This window comes from Numenius arquata, chromosome 19 (genome assembly GCF_964106895.1).
Source record: "Numenius arquata chromosome 19, bNumArq3.hap1.1, whole genome shotgun sequence".
Lineage (NCBI taxonomy): Eukaryota > Metazoa > Chordata > Aves > Charadriiformes > Scolopacidae > Numenius > Numenius arquata.
The window spans coordinates 6,670,633-6,694,449 of NC_133594.1; the positions used below are offsets into that span (position 1 = coordinate 6,670,633).

The 23,817-nt window shown below is 59.5% G+C and overlaps 1 protein-coding gene across 1 annotated transcript; it reads left to right on the plus strand.

Moving 5' to 3' along the window:
• Positions 1 to 3,348: 3,348 nt before the first annotated feature.
• Positions 3,349 to 22,956, plus strand: NCS1 (neuronal calcium sensor 1). Its single transcript, XM_074161107.1, has 8 exons — positions 3,349 to 3,842; positions 17,843 to 17,867; positions 19,635 to 19,773; positions 20,281 to 20,359; positions 20,516 to 20,604; positions 20,932 to 21,009; positions 21,421 to 21,537; positions 22,254 to 22,956. The coding sequence occupies exons 1-7, from the start codon at positions 3,779 to 3,781 to the stop codon at positions 21,517 to 21,519; spliced, it is 573 nt and encodes a 190-aa protein (XP_074017208.1). The 5' UTR covers positions 3,349 to 3,778; the 3' UTR covers positions 21,520 to 21,537; positions 22,254 to 22,956.
• The last annotated feature ends 861 nt before the right edge of the window (positions 22,957 to 23,817 follow it).

Below are 23,817 nucleotides of genomic sequence, written 5' to 3' on the forward strand. Positions count from 1 at the left end.
TCAGCTCGGAGAGTTCACTGCCAGGCGAAGGCTGTTTGCTTTTGCCGCTGCTGCCTCCGGTAACAGATTCCTCTCTCGCACGGTCGGTTGGTTTTGGAGCACCTTCTCTCCATCTGGTTTTTTTTGGGTGGGTGGGTGGGTGGGTGCGGAAAGGGGGATGTTCACAAGCCAACAGGTCGGGGGGGGGGGGGGGGGGGTATAGCACTGGCCGCAAAGACGGCGGTAACGGAGTGAGGGATGTGTGGGTTTAGAGATGCGCGGGGGGAGAGGGAAAGGGGTTTTGGTGAAGCCTGAAGTGTGGGTGGACCTTGTGTGGGGACTCATCCAGGCCCTGGGAAGGGGAGGAGAGAGGCAGGGGATGGGCTGAGCTGAGCCGGGCGGCTGATCCGCCGCCCGGCTCAGCTCAGCCCATCCCCTGCCTCTCTCCTCCCCTTCCCAGGGCAGCTCCTCCATCAATGCACATCCAAAAATGCAAGTGTGGGATGCTGGATACTATCCCCATCCCCAATTTCCAGCCCCACTCCTGGCTCCAGCCATGCCCGAGGTGGGGGCGAGAGCATTCTGTGCTTTGGTTGCATGAAACCACTGATTTATTTTTTTTTTATGATTTTTCTTTTTATTTTTTTTTCAGATCTGAGCTCCAGAGGGAAGGGAGGAAAGAAAAGAGCTTTTGCCGTGAAGCAGAGCTGGGGGGGGGGGGGGACACCGAGCCTCGCTGTTAGCACGTAGCCGCTATTCCCAGGAGGTGACTGTAATCCCCACAATTAAATCAAGAAGGACGCGTTGGGGAAACCCACCCCGTGATGGCGTCTGAGGATGCTTTATTAAACGCACGCAGCGTGGCGAGCCCACGTGGAACAAAGCCTGCGTGGCTCAGCCTCCCTGCGTCCTGGGGAAAAAAAAAAAAAAAAGCTCAGTGGTTTTATTAAACACTTTAAAGTAAATACCTGAGAAAGGAAAAGCTTTCTGCCGAGCGCAGCCCACGCAGCTCCCAGCTTTTGCAGTCGGAGCACTCGGCATCCTCCTCGGATCCCATCCCAACCTCTGGCGCTGGCGTGGCAGGAGAGGCGGCGGCTTCCCTATAAGCAAGACCCTGCTCCCAACCCCAGCGGCGACAGCCACTATCCCCCAGGGAATGATCACTTCCATGGCAGCGTGCTGCAATATGGTGAAGAGACGGCGGATGCGCCGCCAGCGGCACACGCAGCCCCTTAATGAAAAAGCCAGTCCCGGCCAGGGCTGGGCAAGCTCGGGATGCAGTCGCTGGCGGTGGGGAGAGGCGAGCGCTGCCGAGGTCTGCCTCCGAGGAGAAACGCGGGGGGATCTGTGAAGCAAAGCTGCTCTCGAGGGCTGGCCCTGCACTGGATTTTTCTCTCTTGAGCAAACAAGCTGGCTCCTTCCCCGACGCGCTCCCCACGTTCAGCAGGATGGGATTGGTTTGTGCCCCACTCACTGTTCAGATTTCAATCCCACCGGCCCCAGGCGTCTTTCCGGGCTGGGACTGTGTTCCTCTGGCTGTAGAAAAGTCACTGCCTCCCAAAAAATGCCACTAGTGGTGTTATTTAAGCAATAATGGGGTTAAAGCTAATAATTAGGAAGAGAAAGTGACTGGCTTGCACAGTTTCCGATTACTTTTCTCCTCTCGGCTGTGTGATCTGAGCTCTCTCTTCAGCGTTCTCCGTGCTGGAGGCAGGGTAAGGTTTTTAAATAGAATTAAATCCCTTTAACATCAGCAGGGCTTGTGCTAAAATGCCTGTGCTGTGCGGGGCAGGTTTGGGACGTTAGCCTTGCCCATCGCTCCGGCCGGCTGTGTGACAGGTCCTGCTCTGCCCGCAGCGGGGACACCCCTGCTGTAAGGCGGGTACAGGTGAAGGGAAATACTGCAAAAATCGGTGTTTTGCTGGGGGGCAGCAAAGGAAGGGGCTGCACGGGCCGTTTTGCAGCAGATTTGGGGACCACGCTGAAATCTGCTGAGGCTTATGCCTGAGTCGCAGGCGGGCCTTCGTCCCCAAAAGCTGTCTAAATATTGGTGGTGGCAGCGAGGGCTGCTGGAGGGGGGACACGGGCCTCGCTGAGTTCTTGCGGCCCTTCGCTGCGAATCCCCCGTCCCTCAGTGCCCTTCCTCCTCTTCATCCCCGGGGGTGCGCAGCTGCTGGGACCTGGTGATAGTGTTTTTATACTCTTCTGCCCTAGTGAGCTTGTTTGCGGAAGGCTGGGTAACGGAGGACTATGCGTTTTAGAAACATCTACCTGGGGAATGCATCCCTGGAGAAGTGAGTGTCAGGAACCCCTTCCCTGGTTAAAAAAAAAAAAGGTGTAGAGACCAGTGGTACATCCATCTGCGCTCCTTGTCCCCTTTGCAGTTTGTGCTGTGCTCTCTGCAGCTTCGCAGACAGGTTTTACTGTATCCAAGCACAATTTTTTTTTCTTCCTCCCCTCCTTGGCTGCTACCACAGAAGTCCAGGCATGTCCGGGCAGCTCCAGCGGGGCCTTCATTGCGACATAAGCGGGAAGAAAACTGTATTTATCGTGTGCATGGGTACAGCTAATGAATGCGTGCACACATACACGGCGCGCTTTTGTGGAGGTATAAAGCCCTGCGTGGTTTTGAGGTGGAAGGGAGCTGCGTGCCACCGCTTTTAGCGCTTGTATGGTTTCCTGGCTGTGCCGCAAACCCGCCGTGGGTTGAATCCGTGGGGTTTTTGAAGGGATTGAACTCGGTCTCTACGTGTGCACGTTGCAGAGAGCGAACGGAAGCTCTCACACGAGCCCTGAGGATCCTGGGGTGGGGGGGGAGAGGCACAGACCTGCCTTCGGCTGGGGGCTGCCAGGGGTTGGAAGATGCTTCTACAGATGAAGGTGTTGGTGGCCCACCAAGGTCACCCCCATCCTCCAGGCCCTCAGCTGTGTGTTCCCACCGCCGGCTCCCCTCTCCCCCCATCCCCCTGCCGCCCATCAGCCCTCCAGGCAGGACCAGACCTCCAGCGACAGTACGGGGGGGGCTTGGCAGGACCCCAGCTGCGCATCCTCCCCCCCCCTCCCCGTCCACCTCCCGACATTATTCTCCGTGTTTTCCTCACTGATCCCTGCGGAGCCGCTCCGGGGCGGGGGGGAAGCATCCCGGTGGCGGGGGCCGGTCTGGGATCCTCCTCCCACCCGGGTCCCCCGCGATTTGGGGCCGTACCGGACACCCCCCACCCCACCCCCCCCACACCCCCACACTCTCCCAAGCCCCGCCGCCTCCTCCGGCTCCATCCCGCAGCGCGGGGCGGGGCGCGCCGCCCCTCCGCGCCCCCGCAGCGCGGCCGCGGCCGCTCCGCGCCTGGCGGCGGGAGGGGCGGGGAGGGTGCGTGTAACCAGGGACACGCACACACGGACACGCACACGCAGGGCGGCCCTGCAGCGCCCTGCCGCTCGCCCTTGCGGCCGAGCCCCGCCAACAAAGACACCCCCCCCCACCACCACCACACACCCCCCCCCTCCTTAGGCACCCCCACCTCCCTTCCCCCCCCCTCCCCTCCCTTCCCCGGCTTCGCTTCGCTGCCCGTCCCCGTCCCGTCCCCCCCCCCCCCCCCCCGGCTCCATCCTCCCCTCCCGAGGGATGTAGCCCGGCCGGGAGCTGCCACCGCGGGTCCCCGTCGTCGTGTGTCGTGTGTGTGTGTCGTGTGTGTGTGTGTCCCCCCGCCCCGTCCCTCCATGCCCCCGCAGTGAGGCCGGGAGGCGGCGGGCGAGCCGGCGGCTGGGCTCTGTGCCGGGGCTGACGGGGCTGCCGGCCACCATGGGGAAATCCAACAGCAAGTTGAAGCCTGAAGTTGTGGAGGAGCTGACCAGGAAAACGTACTGTGAGTAAAGGGGCCTGCGGGGTTTGGGGCCGGGGGGAGCCGGGGATGCTGCCGGGGGAGGCGATGGGGACGTTTCGGGGCTTTGCCGGGGTCCGCGGGGCCGGCCCCGGCCTCCTCCCCCGGTTCGTCCCCGCGTTCGTGGCGGCGAGCGGTGATTCCTGCGGGCATCGGCGCCGCCGGGGCCCTTCCCCGGGGGAGGGCGCAGGCTCGGCCGGGCTTTGTTGCAAGAATTCCGAGATTAGCCTGGGAGGATAAAAAAAAAAAAAAAACAAAAAAAAAACAACCAAAAAAACCCAAACCCCAAACCACAAGGCAGCAGAGAGAAGGAGAGGGGTAGGGAGCCAGAGAAACGCTCTGTTTTCTTATAAAAACAATTCTCCGTGGCCTATTTCTAAGCCTTCCCTAACCGTGGGACCAGGGCCTCATCCTGCCCACCCAGGGCGATGCACCCTCCTCATCCTAACCCCCCCTCCTGCCCCTGCTCGGAGCATCCTTTCTCACGGGGCTGCCTGCCCCGGGGGTTTGGCTGCCAGGCGGGTACCCAGGGACCGGCCGTGGTGGTTGTTCCCCCCGTCGCTGCCTCCCGGGGACCAGGCAGCTTCTCCCTAAACGTGGACCCAGACCGTCTGGGTGGCTTTCAAAGTTTGGGTGCGTTAGTTTGAGGGGTTTCCTTTGTTACTATGCTCTGAAGCAGAGAGAAGAGCCCGACACCAGAGAGTTCGGTATTTTTTGTGAGTATCTCAGTATCAGTTTAATAACCTGATTTTCTAAGTGAGTGGCTTTCCCGTCTCAGCCTCTGCTGTAATCTTATTAATGTGGCTGTTGCCCGAGCCGTCCAGTTTTAGCAAAATCAGTTTGGCTTATTTTTTTTTTTTTTTCCTGAAGGATGCACAAAGGAAACAAAGGCTTTGGTGGTTCAAGTTTGCTTCTCCGCTTGCAGGTCGGAGATACTCCCCTACCGTGCAGCAGACCTGCGAGCTCTCCCCGCTGTCATTGCTGCAGTCCCACGGCAGCGCTTACCCAAAAAGGCAATAGATTAGGATGCAGCAAGTTCTCCCATATGGAGAAGAGGCGATACTGGTGCATTGCACAACCCTACACGCCGGGTTGCTCTCTCGCCCTGGCACAGGCGGGAGGAGGGCAGGTTGCGGGGGGCACGCCTGCGTGGCCAAACCGTGAGTGGTGGAAGGAGAGGTTGGGGTGCCCCGGCCGGGCTTCCTCGAAGTGTCTCGGGGAGAAGGAATAGCGAGAAGGTGGCAGAGCTGGCTGGGCACAGACCCCGGCTGGAGCTGAGCCCTGGGTTTTGGTGTCCCCGCTGCCGCTGTGACCCACGGTGGGTGCACCCGTGCTGGGCCAGGTATGGGTATCACCGTCCTGCAATCACCCGCTCGGTTTGCAGCCGCCGCGATGATCCCGTCTTGGATGGAGAGGGATCTGGGAAGAGCCGGCCCTGGCACAGCCTTGTCTGCTGACGGTCTCCTGCATTCTGGGCTTTCTGCACCGCTGGGGTGGCTCCTTGCTGCGCAGGGAAGGTGCCGACCCCGGTGGGGCACGTGGGCAGCGATGCCCCATGTCTCACCGGCAGCTGATACCAAACACAGAGCGGGTGAAACCATCGTCTGCGGGCACGGGGATGGCTCTCTTGCTGGATGAGGCCAGCAGAGGGGCATTGCCTTTTGAATCACTTTATTCCCAACTTTCTGCTCCTCTCTTTTGGGTGCCCTCCCCTTTTCTGCCACGCTCCAAAAAAGACTCCGGTCCTCTGATTGCTCCCTTGATGAGTTCCTGGCCTGTCTGGGGTTTTGTCTGCCTGCTCCAGGCCTCTCGCTGCCTCTAGACCCATGTACCTGTGAGGCAGCAACACCTGGGCAGCCGTTCCATGGGGCAGCACGTGGCCCTTCACGTGGCCAGAGCCCGGTGCAGCATCCCAACGTGCCCCGGCCCACCGTGCGATGCCTGTCAGGGAGAGCCATCGTTAATACCAGGCTCTGTTTGTTGAGCTCTGCTCATTCCACCTCTCGTCTCTGGGATTAATTACTCTTGCTGAGTGTTTCTGCCCCTTTTCTGCAGCTGTCAAGGCGAGCGCGCCTTCCCTTGTCTGGCAAAGCGCTTCACAGGGCCCTCCCAGGCACGTCTGAGAGCCTCTGATTTATCTTCAGACCCTGGGAGACTGGAAAGATATTAATTTCCCTTCTGCGTTTCGGGGAACCTGGGCAGAGGAGATGCAGGTGGGAGCGCAGGGTTGCGCTGAGTGCGGGGGGAAGGACTGATCCAGAGCCCTGTGCCCTGGCTAGTGGACCAGCTCGAGCAGGGGGTAGCCGTACCCCCAAATTCATGGCATAGTCAACAATTTCTGGGGGTCTTCTTGGGGGAAGTTTTGCTTCGCAGCACTGTGGTATTTTGGCATCTTTCTGGTGGACGGATGATGACCATCCTTTGACGAGCATCCCCAGTGCGTGGCTGCCCTTCCCGTGTGCTGGCTGCCACGGTACTGAGCGGGCCCTGGCCCTTCCTCCTGCATGGTGCTGTTGTGCTGCTGTTCCAGCACATCTGGGCAGATGTTTCCAGGAGCCTGTAACTGGCAGCTAATGATGGGGGACCCGCTTTTGTCCCAGGGAGGTTCCCGTGGCAGCGTGAGCCGTGGCTGCGATACGTGAAGGGTTTCTCCCACCATGGGATTTCCTTCCATTGCATCATTTTCTGTTTGTGCAATTTCCAAACAAAACGAAGCAAATAACAAAAAGCCCCTTCTTGGTTCTTCTGAGGTCAGAGGGATGGGGAGACTTCACCCCCTCTCCCTGCCCTATGGGCTTTTGTACAGATTTATCACATCTGTGGGACTATGGAGGACCTGCAACCCCTGCCACATCCCCTGGTGGCTTCTTGTGTCCCCTGGCCGCTGTCTCCTGTCCTCTCTGGTCTCTCCATCTCCTATTTTTGGCATTTCTCTGGCCGTGCCTTGGTAGCAGCAACCTTGGAGCAAGCAGGCGGTGGGAGCAACCGGGAGAGGAGCTCACGTGCCAGGCCATCGTGGGCAGGGTGGTCGTGCCGAGGATGCTGCAGGGTTGCCGTCAGCAGCCTCCATGAGATGCGAGAATTATTTTACTGCAGATATTCAGAGCAGGTTGTCCCGGGTCCTGCCGGGAACCGGACACAGAAGGTCAGGAGCCTGGAAACCTCGTCTCTTGGCTCCCCTTCCCACTCTGCTCCTGACTTACGGTACCGGGGGCCAGATTTTAATGGGCACTTGGACACCTAAAGGCGCAGAAGGACATTCGAGGGCTTCTTCGAAGTGCCGGCTGCCCAAGTCCTGTTGATTTGGACCCATCACCGTGTGCCTTTCAGTATCTCTGGGCACCTGAGTGCCCAGGAATATCTGGCAGTGCCGAGCTCGCCCGTCTGCCAGGCGCTGGCGGGGAGAGCCCGGCTGCGGGGCGAGCTTTTAACCTTCCTCAGAGGCCAGGCTGGTGCCGTATCGGAGCGTGCGGGAGAAGCCAATGCTGAGTGATAACAATAATGAATAATAAATTACGTAATTCTTTGTGCTTCCATAGAGCCTTTCACCCAAAATCTCTTGAAGTACTTTATAATCATTAATTTAGTAATCTTCCTGATGCCTTGTTGAGGTAGCTCGGAGACACAGTTTTGGCCCCTGTGTGTTTTGTCCCAGGAGGTGATAACGCCCGAGGCTCGAAGGAACCACTGTCCTCCCTGGATTGTGTCTGCCGGCCCCTCTTCCACGGGGATTTAAGCCTGGGCTTAACGTGGGCCGGGTGCTGGTGGCTCATGGCTCAGGTGGGATTTGGGATTGTGCTTAAGAGCCTTGCGGGGCCGCGGTCAAAGGGTTCTGCTACGCTGGAGATTGATGCGGGTCCTGGGGTACCTACAGCCTCCACAAAGTTGTGTAAAGCGCTTATGTGCGGTTGTGGGTGCAGAATATGCGTCGTGGGTGGAAATGGCTTGACGTTGACCCCTGGTAGAGGAATGGGTAGAGAAGTGCAGTGCTGAGTAGCCCTACTTAACGCAGCGTCCCCAGGCCAGCCTGGCCACAGCGCTGGCAACCCTTAAAATCATGCTTAAAAATTTGAGGTTATTCCAGAAAAGTACATTTTATCTCTGTTTTTTCAGTTGTTTGAGGGGGGGATTGGATTTCAGGATTCACTTTTCATAGCTATTTCCCAAGTCCAGGACTACTAAAACCGTATTTTTTTAATGCCAGCTGCAGTAGCCGTGCAATCCGGTGCGCTCGGAGCAATGCAGGTGCAGCGGCAGCGTTATTGGGACCCGGTGCGGGGTCGGGACGGTGGTCCCGGTGCTCCAGACGCCACGGTGAGGCTCTGATGAAGGCGTAGGAGCCACAGCGAGGGTGCCAAAATGACCCCCGTGGTGCTGGGAGACCCGGGCTGCGGAGTGGGTGCGGGGAGAGGAAGATGCTCTTTTCCCGAGAACCGCGTCCCACACACTGTGATCTATTTTGTGGATTTCCAACTCACTCTGGCACCATCATTTTCTGCTCTTTTACAATAAGCCGCAAAATTGGCTCTGCTGCTCGACAGTAATGCATTGAATTAATGGGCATTAGTTTAAGAGCAAACTACGAACATATTGATTTGTAGTTACGGGGGTACATCGTGGCAGGTCGAATTCTGCGGGAAAGGAAGGAAAATTCTCCAATTGTAGCAACTCTCAGCCAGGAAAAGGGGTCAGTTCCTCGCTGGGTGCATTGGGTTGGGGTTTTGCTCCGTTGTGCCACCCAGGTGCTGGGGAAATGTGCCGGCCGGAGCGGAGGGACAGGCGGAACAGGGGAGGGACCTTGGTGGCTCCCCGCTGCTGGTTTATTTTTAGCCTCCGAAATGTTTGGCCCTGGGCGCTGGGTTTCTCTGCCAGGCTGGTTCGTGTTGAAATCCCTTGCTCATCCGGCAGAAAGCGGGGCAAGCTGGCCAGGTGGTTACCCACCCGTTATCCCTCGGCAGTGAGTGATGGGTGAAACGCCGAAAGCACGGAGCCCCGAAATGCATCTCCCTGCCTGCGTCGGGCAGCTGCCTGTGCTCTCCACCAGCCCCGTGCCCCTTGGCTCCGCTCGGCCCCACCGGCACCGTGGGCTGAGGAGCTGGTGGGCAGGATCCCACTGGGGTGGGAGCCCCGTGGGACCTGTTCCCGGGAGCGGGACACTGGGATGCCGAGGTGGATGCTGCTCCTGGCTGGTTGAGCTGGCGAGCACGCCTGCCTGCTCCGAGCCCTCTCAGCATGTAACAGGATTTGAAGGACCCCAAAAGGGAAGTTTTGGGGGGAATAGGAGGGCACCTGACCCAGCAACTTGGAGATATGCTGGGGAGAGGGGAGTGGAGTGGGGCTGGTGTCCACAGGGGGCATCAAGGGAGGCGATGGGCAGGATGCGCCGGAGGGATGCGCCAGGGCTGGCTTTTGTTTGGGACCTGTGTTTTACTGCAGCCACGTGTAACCCAGAGCCATGAAGGTGGCAGCTGTGGTGCAGCTTGATGGGGACCTGATGTGCTGTCTCCAGAGGGCTGTGGTGGGTCTGGAGGCATTTCCAGCCCCTTCCCCAGGGAGCCCCCAACCTGCAGTCTCATGTCTGGGTATCCCATCTGTACATGGACCTGATGCTCTGTGGGTAAAAGCAACTGAAGGAAGTTTTGGGGTGTCCCTGTGGTCCCTGGGAGGTGTTTGCAGTGCCGGGGTGGGAAGAGGAAGACGTGGCCAAGGGCCTCTCGGGCTCCCTCTGCAGCAGAGCGGAGCAGCCATCCCTGCCGGCCACGCTCGCGCCGCTGCCTCTGCTGCTCCGGCATCAGAAGAATCACATTTCATTTATCCCCTGACATGTTAATGGATCTGCTTAACCACTCTCCTGACCTTTGCTGCTGCCGCTATAATTAAGGTTGTGAAACAAGAAGCTCTGAAGGCATCAAAGGAAGTGGCTGCTCCAGGGAGGAGCCCGTGGACGCGCTCGCTCCGTTATCGGGGTGACATTTGTGGTGTTGCTTTGTTCCTCCCTCCCCTCCTCCGCCTCCAAGGTCTTCTAGGGAGCTGAATGGGAAAGGGACCAGGGTCCGTGCCCCCCACCCCTGCCTGCCCGAGTGCTGGGGTGGCTGGGGGGTGCTCAGCCTGGGGCACGGTGACCCCCGCTGTGGTTCCTCAGTGGCTGCTGCAGGTTCCCCAGCATGGTGGTGCCTGGCGACATGGTTTAGTGATGGTTTTGTCAGTGTTAGGTTGATGGTTGGACTTGATCATCTTAAAGGTCCCTTCCAACCTAGACAACTCTATGATGTTATGATTCTATGACCTGCTCCCCACATCTCCTGCATGAGGTTCTCCCTTCAAGGCATGTTTTTGGTTTCCACGTGGAAGGAGGGCTGTTTGTGCTTTGTCCACCTGTATTTCTCCAGTGTCTCCCGATCGGTGGCTGAACCTCATGGAGATGCCCTGGGTGCTACCCCCCATGGAGGAGTGGGTGTTCGGTGCCTCCAGCACCCTCTGCTTCGGCAACCCTTGGCATGGCCCCATCCTGGTGGGTGACACAGGGAGGGGGCAGAGGCTTTACCCGCTGCCAGTGAGGCTTTGCCCTGCAACGTCCTCCTGACCTTCTCTTGGCTCCAGGGTCTGATGGCTGAGTGACAGGGACTTCCCTTCCCCTGCCTGCGCTGGGTCCGGAGGGGACCTTTCTCCTACGCTTGGGGCAGGAACCCCTCCAAGGGTTGGGGACAGCACCTTTGAGCCAGGCCATGCCAAAATCCCGGTAGCCAAGGGGAGGATAGAGCAGCGGGGCAGGACACAGCTGTTCCCCTGCACGACCAGGGCTGCTCCATCCCTGCTCCCTGCATCCCGGGGATGCTCTGCCCTGCCGTGGGGCATCGCTGTGTTGGCTCGTGGGGAAGCCGGGATTAAATCCAGCCCAGGAGAGACCTGCCGCAGCCACCGGCTCCTGCTGTGAGCGTGTTTCAGTCTGATTCATTCATTTCCAAACGAAGGCTCTGTCCTTTGCCCTTCCTCCGCTGCCTTTGCTGCAAAGAGCGACTGCTGCTTTTCCCCGAACCCAGTTTCCAAAGCCTAATGTCGGGCCCTTAAATATTTAATAAAGTCTAAAAAGGATTTTAACTGCATATTGGCTTTCCTGTTGGTACCAGCCCCGGGGGAGACGAGAACAGAGCTGCTCGTGGACCTGTTTATCCAGTCTGGGAGCAAGACAGACCACTAATGGCAACCGCCGGCGAGGAGAGTGCCAAACGCACATGCAGTTCTCGCCGCGTATTGCTTCGTATCTCAGCAGTAACAAATGACACCAATAACACTGTCGGGCTTGTGCTCCGAACGTCTCGGCGGCTCCCGGACCCGCCGTGATGCTGGCGATGTCTGTGTCTGATGGGGAGAGAGAAGCCAAACTGGGCAAGTGCGGGGGGGAGATGGGCGAACTGGGGTGATCCCCATCCTGCTCCGACAGGTAGGCAGTGTCGGTGCCTGCGGGGTGAGGCTGCTCCGATGTCCCTTTGCGATGGGGTGTTGCAGGGACGGGTCCCTGCACGGGAACACGTGGGGACACCCCTGGTGCCTGGGTGATGCGGCTGGGAGCAGGGGCTGGGTGTTGCTGGGGTGTTCGGGGCTGAGATGGGGCCACAGTGGTTGGGGCAAGCTGCTGCTGGTCATCTCTGGGCTCTTGCCGTGGTTGTTTCCATGGGGGGTGACCCCGATGCTGCAGCCGGGGTTGTGATTTAACGCTGCTTCCCCAAAGCTGGCCCTGGCAGCGGGAAGAAACCCCAGCCCTGGGGCGATCTGATGGCCCCGGGGCTGGGACTGAGCCTTGCTGGAGGGCAGGAGGACGGTGCACTTGGTAATGTTTAACCAGGACACTGGTTATGTCGTTAAATCTGAATTTTAATGAGACCAAGTCATCAGGGCCAAATAACCCAAATTTCCAAAGTGCTGACGTGCGGCGTATCTTAAAAGTTACCGTCATCGAATGGGGACCCGTGTGAGCTCTGAGATGCCCCAAGATGGAGTGACAGATGGTCCCGGGGGGGGGGGAAATGAGCCTGCGGCAGCCTGGGGGGTGTTTTCACCCCTTGCCCCCCCCTCAGTGCTGCTCCTGCAGGCACTGGGCTCCGTGCTGGGGGTTTGGTGCCGGGGCTGAGGGTGCGTTGCTGGGGGAGTCTCGTGGCCACGCTCCAGCCGGCCCTGGGGGCCAGCAGGTACTTCCCCCTCCCCAGCCTGCACAAAGCCACCCAACAGCCCAGGCTGCCAGAGATGGTCCTGACCAGCCCCGTGGGGAGATGTCTGTGCTGCACCGAGGGGATGCTGCCCAGCTCCCGTTTGGGGGCTGGATGAAGCCCTGCAGCTACTGCACTCATCGGTACCTCCAGCAGCTCAAGCTGCTGCAGTGCTCTTGGCTACGTGTTTTGTAGGGACGGGGCCTGAAATTGGTGATGACTGTTCAGGTTATGATGCGGTTACCCCAGGTAACCCGCTCTGCAGGGCCAGGGGCTGGCGCTGGGGATGGGTCCGTCTGTGCCGGCTGATGGGACCTTCTTGGGTCCGTGTTTGCAGGAGCAAGATGTGAGGTCTGCACCGAGTACCCGTTCGGACTGCTCTACTGAGCCCTGTGGTGGCTCGGTGGGGACCAAGGACTAATTCTGCAGCGGGTGTTTATTCGGGTGGTGATGCTGACCCCCAAATCTGGGTCCTGGGGGCAAGAAGTGCAATCCGAGCAAGGATGCTCATGCTGCCGAGCCCCGTCACCCGCTCGGTGGGGAGGGAGGGAGGGGGGAGAGCTCATAATTGGTGAATATTAATGTTGTGATGATGTTGAAAGTGGAGTTTGTAACAGATTTATGTTCAGACAATTCTTAAATACGTGTTTCGCAGGGGCGAGGGGTGGAGTGTGTTGGGCATAAATTGCAGGGTGTGCGGGGTTCACCCCGGAGCACGGCGGGATTTTACGCATGAGGGGCCGATTCGTTCATGCATGAGCACCCCAGTCATTTCCACATCAGCACCCAATAACTTCATGCATGAGCACCCAATTAATACACACATGAGCGCACAATTAATTTACATACGAGCACCCGGTTGATTTATGCATGGGTGCCCGGTTAATTTGCGCTGGATCACACACTGGTCTGTGCATGAGGGCCCTGTTAGGTGATGCATGGGTACCCAGTTAATTGGTGCATGTGCCCCCAATCAGTTCATGCCTCAGTGTCCAATTAATTGATGCATGAGCACCTGATCCATTCACACCTGAGTGCCCAATTAGTACGTGCACGAGTGTGTTATTTTCTAATTACACTAATTCACACATTAGTACATGCACAAGTGTGTTATCTACTAATTGCACTAATTTACACAGGAGTGCCCAATTAGTTCACGCAGGAGTGCCCGGTGAATTTACGCGTGAGTGCTCAATTAGTCCATGCATGAGCGCCTGATAAATTCACAACTGCCCAAAAAATTTATGCATGAGCAGCCGGCTGGCCCATGCATGAACGCCCCTTCCACTCACGCCTGAGCGCCCCGCTGGTTCATGCATGAGCACCCGATGAAATCATGCATGAGCACCCAATTAGTTCACCTAGGAGCACCCAAATAATTTATGCACAAGGGCCCAATTAGTCCACGCATGAGCACCTGGTTTATTTTTGCATGAGTGCCCATCTAGCTCGGGCATGGGTGCCCAGTTAGTGCGTGCGTGAGTGCCCCATTAATTCACATGGGAGCACCCACTCATGGGTGCCCAATTTGCCTTCGTCTGAGCATCCGCAGCAGGTTTAGGCAGCCCCAAACCCGGAGGGGAGCCCCAGCGTGGGGCGTTGTGCTGGGTCCCCCAGACCGGGATGCGCAGGGACCTGCGGGGACCCCGGGAAGGAGCTGCAGCGATACCCTGGGGGAAATAAATGCCCCAGGACCAACCCTGCCGTGCCTCGGTGAGTGATGCCGGACCAGTCGCCCGTGGGTTCTGGCAGAGCTGGAGCGGCCTGCAGTGGTGGGGGAGTCTCTTTGTGCCTGGAAATAATTAACCCTGGTTTCCCTGATAAGGCGGCAGTGCCTGTGGCAGCACAAAAAACCCCTTGTGGACCTGGAGCTTTGTGTCACCTCATACATCCCACTGTGACCAGGGGTCCCCAAACCGTTCCGAGTCCGGCCACGTCTCCTGCTCTCCGTACTGCTGCCTTTTCCCTCCTCGGTCCAGAGAGCAACGAGCTCTGCCGCGGGCAGGGCATTAGTTGGGGATTTGCAGTCCTGGGTCCCTCCTCTCCTCGCTGCCTGGCAAACACAAATTAACGGGCTTGAGCACTGATTAACCAGAGCTGTTTCTTGCTGCAGTGGCAGCTGGGTGGTGGGAAGAGAGGGGGCAGGCGAAGGGCGGGTGGTGACAGAGCTGTCAGTCTTCGCCTGTGCCGATGGGGATTGATGGAAAGGCGGGGGGAAGAGGGTTGGGGAGTTTTTGGGTACCGGTAGCTGCGAGGAGGGGGCTGGGGGCCACATCGGGCAGTCTCTGCCCCTCTGTGCTGCATGGGACGTGTGGCCAAAACCCTCCTCCCAGCTGAGATGGGAGCGGGGATGGACCCACCAGTGCTGCCAAGGGGCAGCGAGGGCCATGGCTTGGCCATGGGGGCAGCTCCTGGGCTGCCTGCTCCTGCCTGCTCCTGCCTGCCCCTGCTGCCTGCTCCTGCCTGCGGTGTGAGCCCTGCTCTCGGCGTTTCCCCGCACTTCACTAAGAGCAGCGGAAACAAAGATGCTGCCGTGCAGCGTTGGACATAGGGGAGGGCGTCTGCGGCGCGTAGCCGGGGCTCCCGGCTCGGCGATGCCTCTTACGGCGTTGCGGTTCATAACGAATGCTAATACCCTGCCTTTATTTAGCGCCTTTCATCCCCAAGGACCCCGGGGCACGCTGCGTCCGCTAACAAGCCGCTACGTGTGCTATTTATAGCTGTCCCCACAGCGGCGGCGGTCCCTGGGGGGGCACAGCACGGTGGCTGAGCCCAGGCACGGCGAGGGAGCCGGCCCCGCTCCGCTGGGATGCTGCAGTGGGGCTGCTGCGGGTCGTCCCCTTGTCCTTGAGCGCTCGGGGTCAAACCTGGCCGAGGTTTATAGCGCTGCAAATTGATTTGCATCGGCTCAGCATCGCGCCACAATCGATGCCGGGGAAGGGAAATGCAGCAGCCGCCGTCGCACAGGTACTTTCTGGGCTCTGCACGCCGGGGAGCTGCAGAGGATGGATCGGGGAGAGCAGAGAGACAGCCCTGTCCCTCTGTGTGTGTCCCCTGTCCCCAGCCCCAGGACAGATGGCTCAGCCAAGCCGGGAGAGTGATGTGTCCCCAAGGCTTCCATGGCCATGGGTCCCTGCTGTGGGGATGGGCATTAGCGTCCCTAATCGGTGCCACCTGGAGTGTTGACACCCAGAGAGGTCGGAGCGGCTGGAAGTGGCAGCCGTGAAGTCATCCTCTGTCTGGGATCTGTAACTGTGGATACGGGGAGGCAGGTACCGGCTCAGCCCCAGCTTGCCCGGCCGCAGGGGCACTGGGCTCGGGGCTGTGGGATTTCCCTGTGCTGGGAACACTCTGACCCGGGGAGAGAGAAGATTTGGTGGCAGTGGAGGGATGCACCCAGGTGTGGATGGTTTTCCAAAGGCTGGGAGATGGGGCCATGTCCCCACCCCAGGACAAAGCCCATGGGGCAAGAGGAAGGCACCGGTGCCAGTGTGGGTGTTGCGTGGCCCCGTTCCAGGGATACACATTAACAAATCCCACCTCAGGAGCCCTGTGCTGGTTTTCAGGCTGGCACCTGGAAAGTCCCCTCCGTTGGAAAAGCCTCTCCCAGGAGCATCACGCGTCCCTCCTGCAGGCACGAGTGGAGCTGGCTCCGTCCCTCCCCTCCCGCCCCAGCCCGAGCGTGTCGTTACCAGCGTTTCTCCTGCACTAAAAAAAGCACAGATTTCTTAATTGTTTCCTGCTGGAGTTGAAAGGCAGCTCCTGGGCCTGAAATAGCACGTTGGGGGAAACACAGCCCAACGAGAGAGAGCAGAAGATGATTTGTCTGGAGGGGCTGAGCCGAGCCCCCGCTGCAGCCCCGGGCTGCTGCTGTTGCCCCTTTCACCCGCCCCCATGGGGTGTCCGAAGTCCTGCCACTCACCCTCCTCCTCCTCCCACCCGCCTTCATCATCTTCATCAGTGCCTCTGGGTGATCGGGGCTGCAAAACTGGTGCCTGGGGCATCTCCTGGCACACTCGGGATGGGGGTCCTGGCTGGTGTCTCGATGCTTGTGAGGAGCATGTGTGGAGAAGCCTGTTCCTATAAGAGACGTCATTCAGCATCTCGCTTTTGGAAAGACGCTTCCTTCCATTTGGGGGTGGGGAATCCTTTGAGACCGGCACGGCTGTTGTTTTTGCCTGCCCCAGCTCAGCTGCTGGATGCGGCGTGTCCTTCCCGGCTGCCTCCTGCCAGGAGACCTCTGTCCTTTCCCCTGTCTGCTTATCTCCTGCCAGACAGCCCTGCCAGAACAACCCTCCAAATCACTCCTGTGGCGCGGTTGGAGCCCTCTGTGTCCTTCAGCCTGGGTGCCGAGCATCCCCTCGCCTGCCGCCCCGCTCTCGGGGTGCTGCTGTCCAGGCACCCCACGGCAGTACGACGGGTGCTGCTGCCCTGCCGGCACGGCTGGTCCCAGCACGGCCACCACAGCCCTTTGCCACCTCCCTGGGGAGGCCGGGGGAGAGGCTGTTGGCCTCTCTGCCCTGTGCCGAACCCTTCCTGGGGGGGTTTGAAGGCTCTGTCCCTCTAGCGGTCCCAGAGATGGGATGGAGAGACCCCCCCTGTATGCACGGGGACATCCTCGGTCACATCGATTCCTGCCCACGGGGACACAGGAGCCAGCACTTGGCCGGCTGCGATGTGGGGGCCGGCGTGTTCCCTCTCAGCTTGCCCCGCTGCTGCCGCTTGCCAGCCCTCGCCTGCTGCGGTCTGCGCCTTCTACCAGGCACGTTATCAATCTTTCTGATGGAAAATTGCTTTCTTTTATTTGCCGTCCAAGGTAATTGGCATCTGTTGATGTGTCTTGGGTCTCTATTTTTATCAGCCGTTTGCACATTGACACATCTCCACTCCGCCTCATTATCCCAGCGCCTTTCAGACCTATTGCTTTTTTATTATTATTTAGATGCACGATGCAAAGGAAATGACTAATGAGGTTTCCCCCTCCCCCCGCCCCATGCCCGCCTGCTGGCACCAGGCTCCCCGCTGGCGTGCTGGGACACACGGGGAAGGGTGCCAGCCCCCCGCCCCGTTGGGCTCCCCGGCATCCCGCATCCCTTCAGAGTCTTTTTTCTGCTGAGGACATTTGCAATCTCAGCAGCTGTCCCCAGGCTGGGGACACTCGGGGATGCCAACGCTCACTGTTTTCGAGCTTGTCACGTTTTGGGGTTTCTCTGGAGCCTGGTAAAGTTTCCCAGGGCCCTGGGATGGGTTTGGTGATGTTTCTCCTTGTTGTTCCGAGGCAGCTGGTACCTGGGGGGATGCTGGCCCGGGGGGCTCTTCTGTGCCCATGTTCAGGGTGTCGATGTTGGGGCTGGGCAGGTGCCTTCCCCGAGCTGCCTCCAGGCAGATGTTTTGGCAGATGTTTCTGGGGATGTTTTGGCTATGGGGGGCGGATCCTTCCCAGGCATGAACCAGCGTGGTCCGTAGCATCTTGCAGCGATGGTGCTGCACTGCCCTGGCAAAACGTCTTGGTGGGGTCCCCAGTTCTGGAGCCGGAGGCACCCCAGTGCCTGCAGCCCTGGCCCCATCAACCTCCGGGCTGGTGGAGGACACCCAGGCTGTGCCTCGAAGGCAGCCGCTTGCATGTGGGTAACACACGGCAGCGCGTGGAGCGGAGCCAGCCTGGGGGCATATTCCCCAGGGAAGTCACTTATGTGAAGCGCAAAACACCAGCCCTTGCTGGGAAGGCGCTAAATTCCTTTTTTCTTGTCTTTTTCTCTTTTCCCCTGTTTTCTCTTGCAGTTACGGAGAAGGAGGTGCAGCAGTGGTGAGTGGCCGGCGTGGCGGTGAGCTGCCAGGGCATGGGGCTGGTGGGCGAGGGGCCGGGAGCCGGTGGCACACAGCAACCCCGCCGGCCGTGCAGAGCAAGGGGTGTAGGAGGTGCTCCTCTTCTGGGGTGCAGGTGTTACCTCGGAGAGGGAACACCAGAAAATAGAGGGGTTTTTTCCTGCACACCTCATGAACGGTGCATGGCGGGGCTCAGCTCTGGCTGCTCTCGGCCACCCATGTGGGGTGGTCCCGCTCCCTCTTGCCTCTTCCCTCCCCATATGGGTGGCTGAGGGGTGTGGGGAAAGGGGGACTGTCCAGCTGGTGGCCGTGGCCATCCCAGAGGGAGGCTGGTACTGTCCCAGCGTGTCCCCGTTCATGGCAGAGCCTGCAGAGGCTGGCAGGGCTGGGGCCACGGAGCCTCACCAGCACCACGCTCTCACCCCGTCCCTCCGCCCCACCGAACGCGACGCCCTAGAAAAGCCACCGCTTCCCTTTCATCTTCCAATCCCACCAGTCAAGGTTTGCTTTCTTTATCTCTTTCTGTCATCCTCCCCCCCCCCGCCCCGATGAGTCATAGCTGCAGCAGCGTGAAAAAGATGTCACCGGCACTTCGGTTTCCCACCTCGCCACCCCCTTCCCCTCCTCCTCCAGCCCTCGGCCCGTCGCAGCGGGCGCCTGACAGATCTGGGTGACGTGTTGCATAATGCTCATGCACCCTACGTGGTCCCCATGTGGTCCCCGTGTGGTCCCTGCACCCATGGAGCTGGTGAGCCCCTTCCCCTGCACCCTCCGGGGCGGCACCTCGCAGCATCCAGGTCCAGCCTGGAGCCGGGACCAAGGTCTTTGGGGGTGTTTAAGTGCCAATGGGTTTTGGGAGATGCCCTTGACTGTGCCACCCTGAGGATTCAGTGACCCTGCCACGTCCCCCAGCTCCTCCGAGCAGCTTTCACTTGGGGTCATGCAAAAAATGCCGTTGTGGAGTCTTGGCTGCCCCAGGTGCTTGGAGCCACCGTGCTGCTGGTTTGTACTGGAGCCCGGCTGCAGCACGTGGGTTGCAAATTGCCTATGGGGTTGCTGTCAATCCTGAGTCCCTCCCCTGCGGAGGTGCAGTGGCTCCGGGGGAGCTTTCCCGGCCGGAGAACTGGTCGGATGTGCCCGATGTAGCGGGGGCACACCGGAGCGGTGGAGGGAAGGGGAGCTCTGGCCCTTTTGATCATGCTTTCCATTTTCTTCTTGCTTGGGAGCCACACACATCCGAAGATCTGAGCAAGGGATGTAAACACTCTTCGGCTTCAGGGCTGAGCGAGGCATCGCCTGTCCTGGCACCTCCGCCTGCAGCGTGGCCGGGTGGCAGGAGGTGACTCTGTGCAGAGGGCTTTTTATTTTAAAGGAGGTTTAAAAGACTCTCCCGTGTGCTTCTGACCGGGCGGCGGGTCCCCATCCCCTCCTGGATCCTGGACAATGTTCAACAGGAGCCTGGCTGTGGCTCATTTGCCACTTGGGCTCACAGTGGGGTTGGAGCAGTGTGGTAGGCACTGCTCGGTGCCACTCGCTGCTTCCCCAGGCTCTCCCTGCTGCCACCCTCGCTGCGGTGCCCACAGGGACCTCATCCCATGGGCGATGGGAGATTGCAGGCAGGCAACGGGAATGACACAGGGAGCACCTGGGGACCTTCCCGGCTCCAGCCCACCAGCTCCCCAGGGCTTGGGGGGCTGCGTTCAGCGGGGACACCCGCCTGGTGCCCATCCCTGCCCTTCCTCCCCAGGTACAAGGGCTTCATCAAGGACTGCCCCAGCGGGCAGCTCGATGCCGCCGGCTTTCAGAAGATTTATAAACAGTTCTTCCCCTTCGGCGACCCAACCAAATTTGCCACCTTTGTTTTCAATGTCTTCGATGAGAACAAAGTAAGTTTTTGGGCACGGTCCGGGGAGGCGGGGTGGGGGGGTCGGGGCTGGGCCCGTGGCGATGGTGGGACGGGTTCAGTAACGCGGCTGCGCGGCGCCGGAGGAGGAAAATACTCCAGCGCTTCCTCCAAGGGCATGCAATTAAAGCGGCGCAGCTGTAGCGAGCGAGCCCCCGCGCTTATTTTAGTCGATGAGAGTCAAGTGGGAAAAGGCGCTGAAGTGGCAAGTGAAAGAGGAGAAAGGCGATGTTTCGGTGCCGCTGACAAAATGCAACCCTCCCCCCCCGCGCCCCCTGTTCTGGAGTCGCTCCCGCCGGGATGCTCGGTGTCGGGCTGGGCACAGCGGCCGGATCGCGCTGCTGGAGATAAACGTGCATCACTTCTCCCTCCTCACTGCCTGTTTGGATGTGACCCTAAGAGCGCCTGAGTCCAGGCACGCATGGGCAGGGGGGACTTTGAGGGCCGGGGGTGGCAGCGGCACCCTCACCCCCTCCTTCCCCCCCGCCAGGACGGGAGGATCGAGTTTTCGGAGTTCATCCAGGCGCTGTCGGTCACCTCCCGGGGGACGCTGGACGAGAAGCTGAGGTGTAAGTGCTCCCTGCATGGTGGGCTCAGCCCCGCAGCCCCCGGCGTGGTGAGGGGACCGGGGGGGAATGGTAGGGGGGTGGCGATGGGGTGTGTGTCCAGCAGGTGGGCGGGAGGTGTCACGGTCCCAAGCACCTCGGCGTTGCTCTGGCTTGCAGGGGCGTTTAAGCTGTACGACTTGGACAACGACGGGTACATCACAAGGAACGAGATGCTGGACATTGTGGACGCGATTTATCAGATGGTGGTAAGCGATGGGGGACTGTGGGGAGGGCAGCCCCTGGGGGTCCCTGCTGGGCTGGAGCCTGGCTCTGCAGGCAGGGGGGTGCTGCGGGGAGGATGCTGAAACACCCCCAGTTCCCTCCCCTGGGCTTTTTTGGGGGGGGGTTGTGGCCATCGTGGCCAGGCTAGGGTCCGGATCTGGTTGCTGGGGATGGTTCTAGCACAAATGCCAGCCCCCTGCACCCTGTCCTGGTGAGTGGAGGGGCAGGGGCAAACGTGTGTCCTCACTTGGGGACACCGTCCAGGCAGGGCACAAATGGGTGCATCACCAAATCCCGTCCTGTTGCTGCAGGGAAACACGGTGGAGCTTCCTGAGGAGGAGAACACACCGGAGAAGAGGGTGGATCGGATTTTTGCCATGATGGACAAGGTGAGGATGCTTGAGTGATTTTTTTTTTTTTTTTTTTTTTTCTTTCCCTGGGGCCAAGGGGTTTAGGAGCCGGTTGTGGGCCCCCTTGCTGCGTCTCTTGCGTGTCCCTCCTTCCCCTGTGAATACATGGTCTCAGCTGCTGCTGGGCTCACTGCAGACCCCTGCATCCATCTGGAGAACGCTGTATCAATTTCAGGGCCCCTGAGGTGGCTTTGCACCCTCTGTGACATCCCTCCCTGGCTGCAGGCATGGGTGGTTTGATGGAGAAACGGAGGCTGTGGCAGTCGGGGGGACACGGGCAGTTGTGTGGGGTGGCGTGGGTGCTGCTGGGGCTCCGGGGTGCTTGGTCTCGGGGTGCTCGGCGTCTCCCTCGCCGGGGCAAAGCGACGCTGCAGCGGGAGTGTTTTGCAGAACGCGGATGGGAAGCTGACGCTGCAGGAGTTCCAGGAGGGCTCCAAGGCCGACCCCTCCATCGTGCAGGCGCTTTCCCTCTACGACGGGCTCGTATAGTCCCGGGGCCGAGCGGCGGTGAGTGAGGCGCTGGGGGGCCTGGGAGTGCCCCATCTCCCACCCACCTGATGCCATTCTCACCTTTCCCGGGGGCGGGCGGCTGGTTCTCCTCTGCTGAAGCATCAAAGCATGGGCATCGCCCCCAAATCTAGCTTGAGGGGGATGTTCCCCCCACACTGATGGGGGGAATCCCGATCTCCCCCATCCCACAGAGCACCCCAGGACCGCAGCCCAGGAGGGTGCTGTACAACCTCCCAGCTGGCAGGCATTTGCCTGTGGCACAACTCACATTGTTGCCTGCAGATGCGGCTGCAGAGGAGACAGGGAGGCAGCTGGCATGCTGGGGGCATGGGGATGCTCCGGAGAGATATTATATTAAATGTTTTATTTATATTATCTCTTATTATATTATGGCCTGGAGCTGGCAGGGTTTGGCGCAGCGGTGTCAGGGATGCTGTGGTTCACGGCATCCCGGGGGTGCTGAGCTTAGCACCCCATGGTCCTCACCGTGCCCCATGGGGCCATGCAGAGATGTCTCTTGGGATGATTTGGGTCATTGCAGTTCAGGCAGTGTCTGACCATGGGTGGTAGGGCTTTTTTTTAATTCCGCTGGAGTTTAGAGCTTTTCACAATCTTTATTATCTTTCAGCTGTGCTCGTGTCGTGCGAGATGGCTGCAGGGCTTTCTGCCCATCCTTCTCACCTGATTTTCCTTCTCCCCACCCTCTCCCGCAGACGCCTGGGGGAAGATGCTCTCCGTGCCATCCGACCACCGCCGCGCGAAGCTTGCCTGTCCCTCTCGGCCTTCCTTTCTGTTCCGCGAGCAAAGGATGCCCTCGAAGCGCGAGCTCACTCCCCCTCTCTGCACTCTGAACCAGCCGCTGCCATTTGCCAACTTCTGCTTTTTCCAAAAAAAACACCCGCCACAGACCCCGGTCTGAGCGGCAGCGAACGCCCGAGACTTCATGGCCGGGGGAACGGGTTGAGCATCGCTGAAGGCAGAGCTCCCCCCTGGCCTCCTCACCCTCTTTGCTCCCCTTTCCTACGTTTTCGGATGGGACTGCGGATGCGCCGGCGCCGGCGTGGTCCTCTCCCGGGAACCGGCCGGCTGGAGACGGAGCCCAAAGGTACCGGGGGGACGCACACCCCGAGGTGCTGCCTGCGTGGGGCGGCCGGGGAGCCGAGGCACCGATGGCAATTGGGGACACACTCCTGGCATCACCTGCGATGCCGCTGGCAGCCCGGCCCGGCTCACTAGGGATATATATTATTATATTATTATTTTATTTTTTTTGGTGAGACAGTATTGTGCTTTTTTCTTTTTTTTTTTTTGTTTTTTTTTTTCCTTCGGTGGAAAAAAAGTGAGGCTTTTTTTTTATATGCCTGTCTCGATGATCGATATCCTTATTTATTTGTTGTAAATGTTGCTGCCGTGTTTAGTCTCTCGTGTGTGTGTCCGACCACCTAGATGATGATATGTAAGGTTTACATGCTCGTACACTATTGCGGGGCACCGGGAGCCTGCAATAATAATGAAGCCAAAAAATCTGCCTTCCCCCCTCTCCTCCCACCCCCTGTATCCCGAGCTCCGTGGGCTGGCTGCTGTTTTAAGGGGATGCTGTAGCTTCTTTTCCTCTTCCTGTTTCCCCGTTTTCCTGCATTTTTCTGGTCACCCTTCCCTTTGCAAGCTCAGCGAGTGGCCCAGGCTCCGAGCAGTCCGAGCCCCCTCCATCCCTCAGCCGGGCAGGGTGAGGAAACCGCCAGGCACCAGAATGTCCTCATTTCCATTTATTTTTTTAATTTTCTCACTGCATGAAAAAGTATTAACGGAGCTGAGAGTTGGGTTTTTGCTTTCAGGCGGATTCTTTTACTCTCTTAATTTTTTGGAAATGGTGGGAAGGTCTGTTTGCACCCCAGGGAGGTGGCTGGGAATTAGCCCGTGTGCTGGGGGAGCAGAGGGGATGCCCGTGGGGACCACTCGCTCTGTCCCCCCATCCCGGCCGGGGTGATGTGGCAGCTCCTGCCACGGGTGTGCCAGGCTGGGAGATGTGCAGCTTGGGGTGTCTCCTTATCCCCTCGCTCCTCGTTTAGGACGTGGAAGGTTTTGCTGTAAACCAAGGCTACGGCCCCAAAACGGAGCTGCTTGTGCCCGCCCTAGGGGAGGCAGGGGGCTGGAGAAACACACCTGGAGAGCCCTGAGGGTGGGGCTTGGAAACAGCTGGAAACAGCCACTAGTGGTGCCCGTGTGGCCTCTCCATCATCCGTCACCACTCTGGGATGTGCCCGAGCAGGGCTCAGC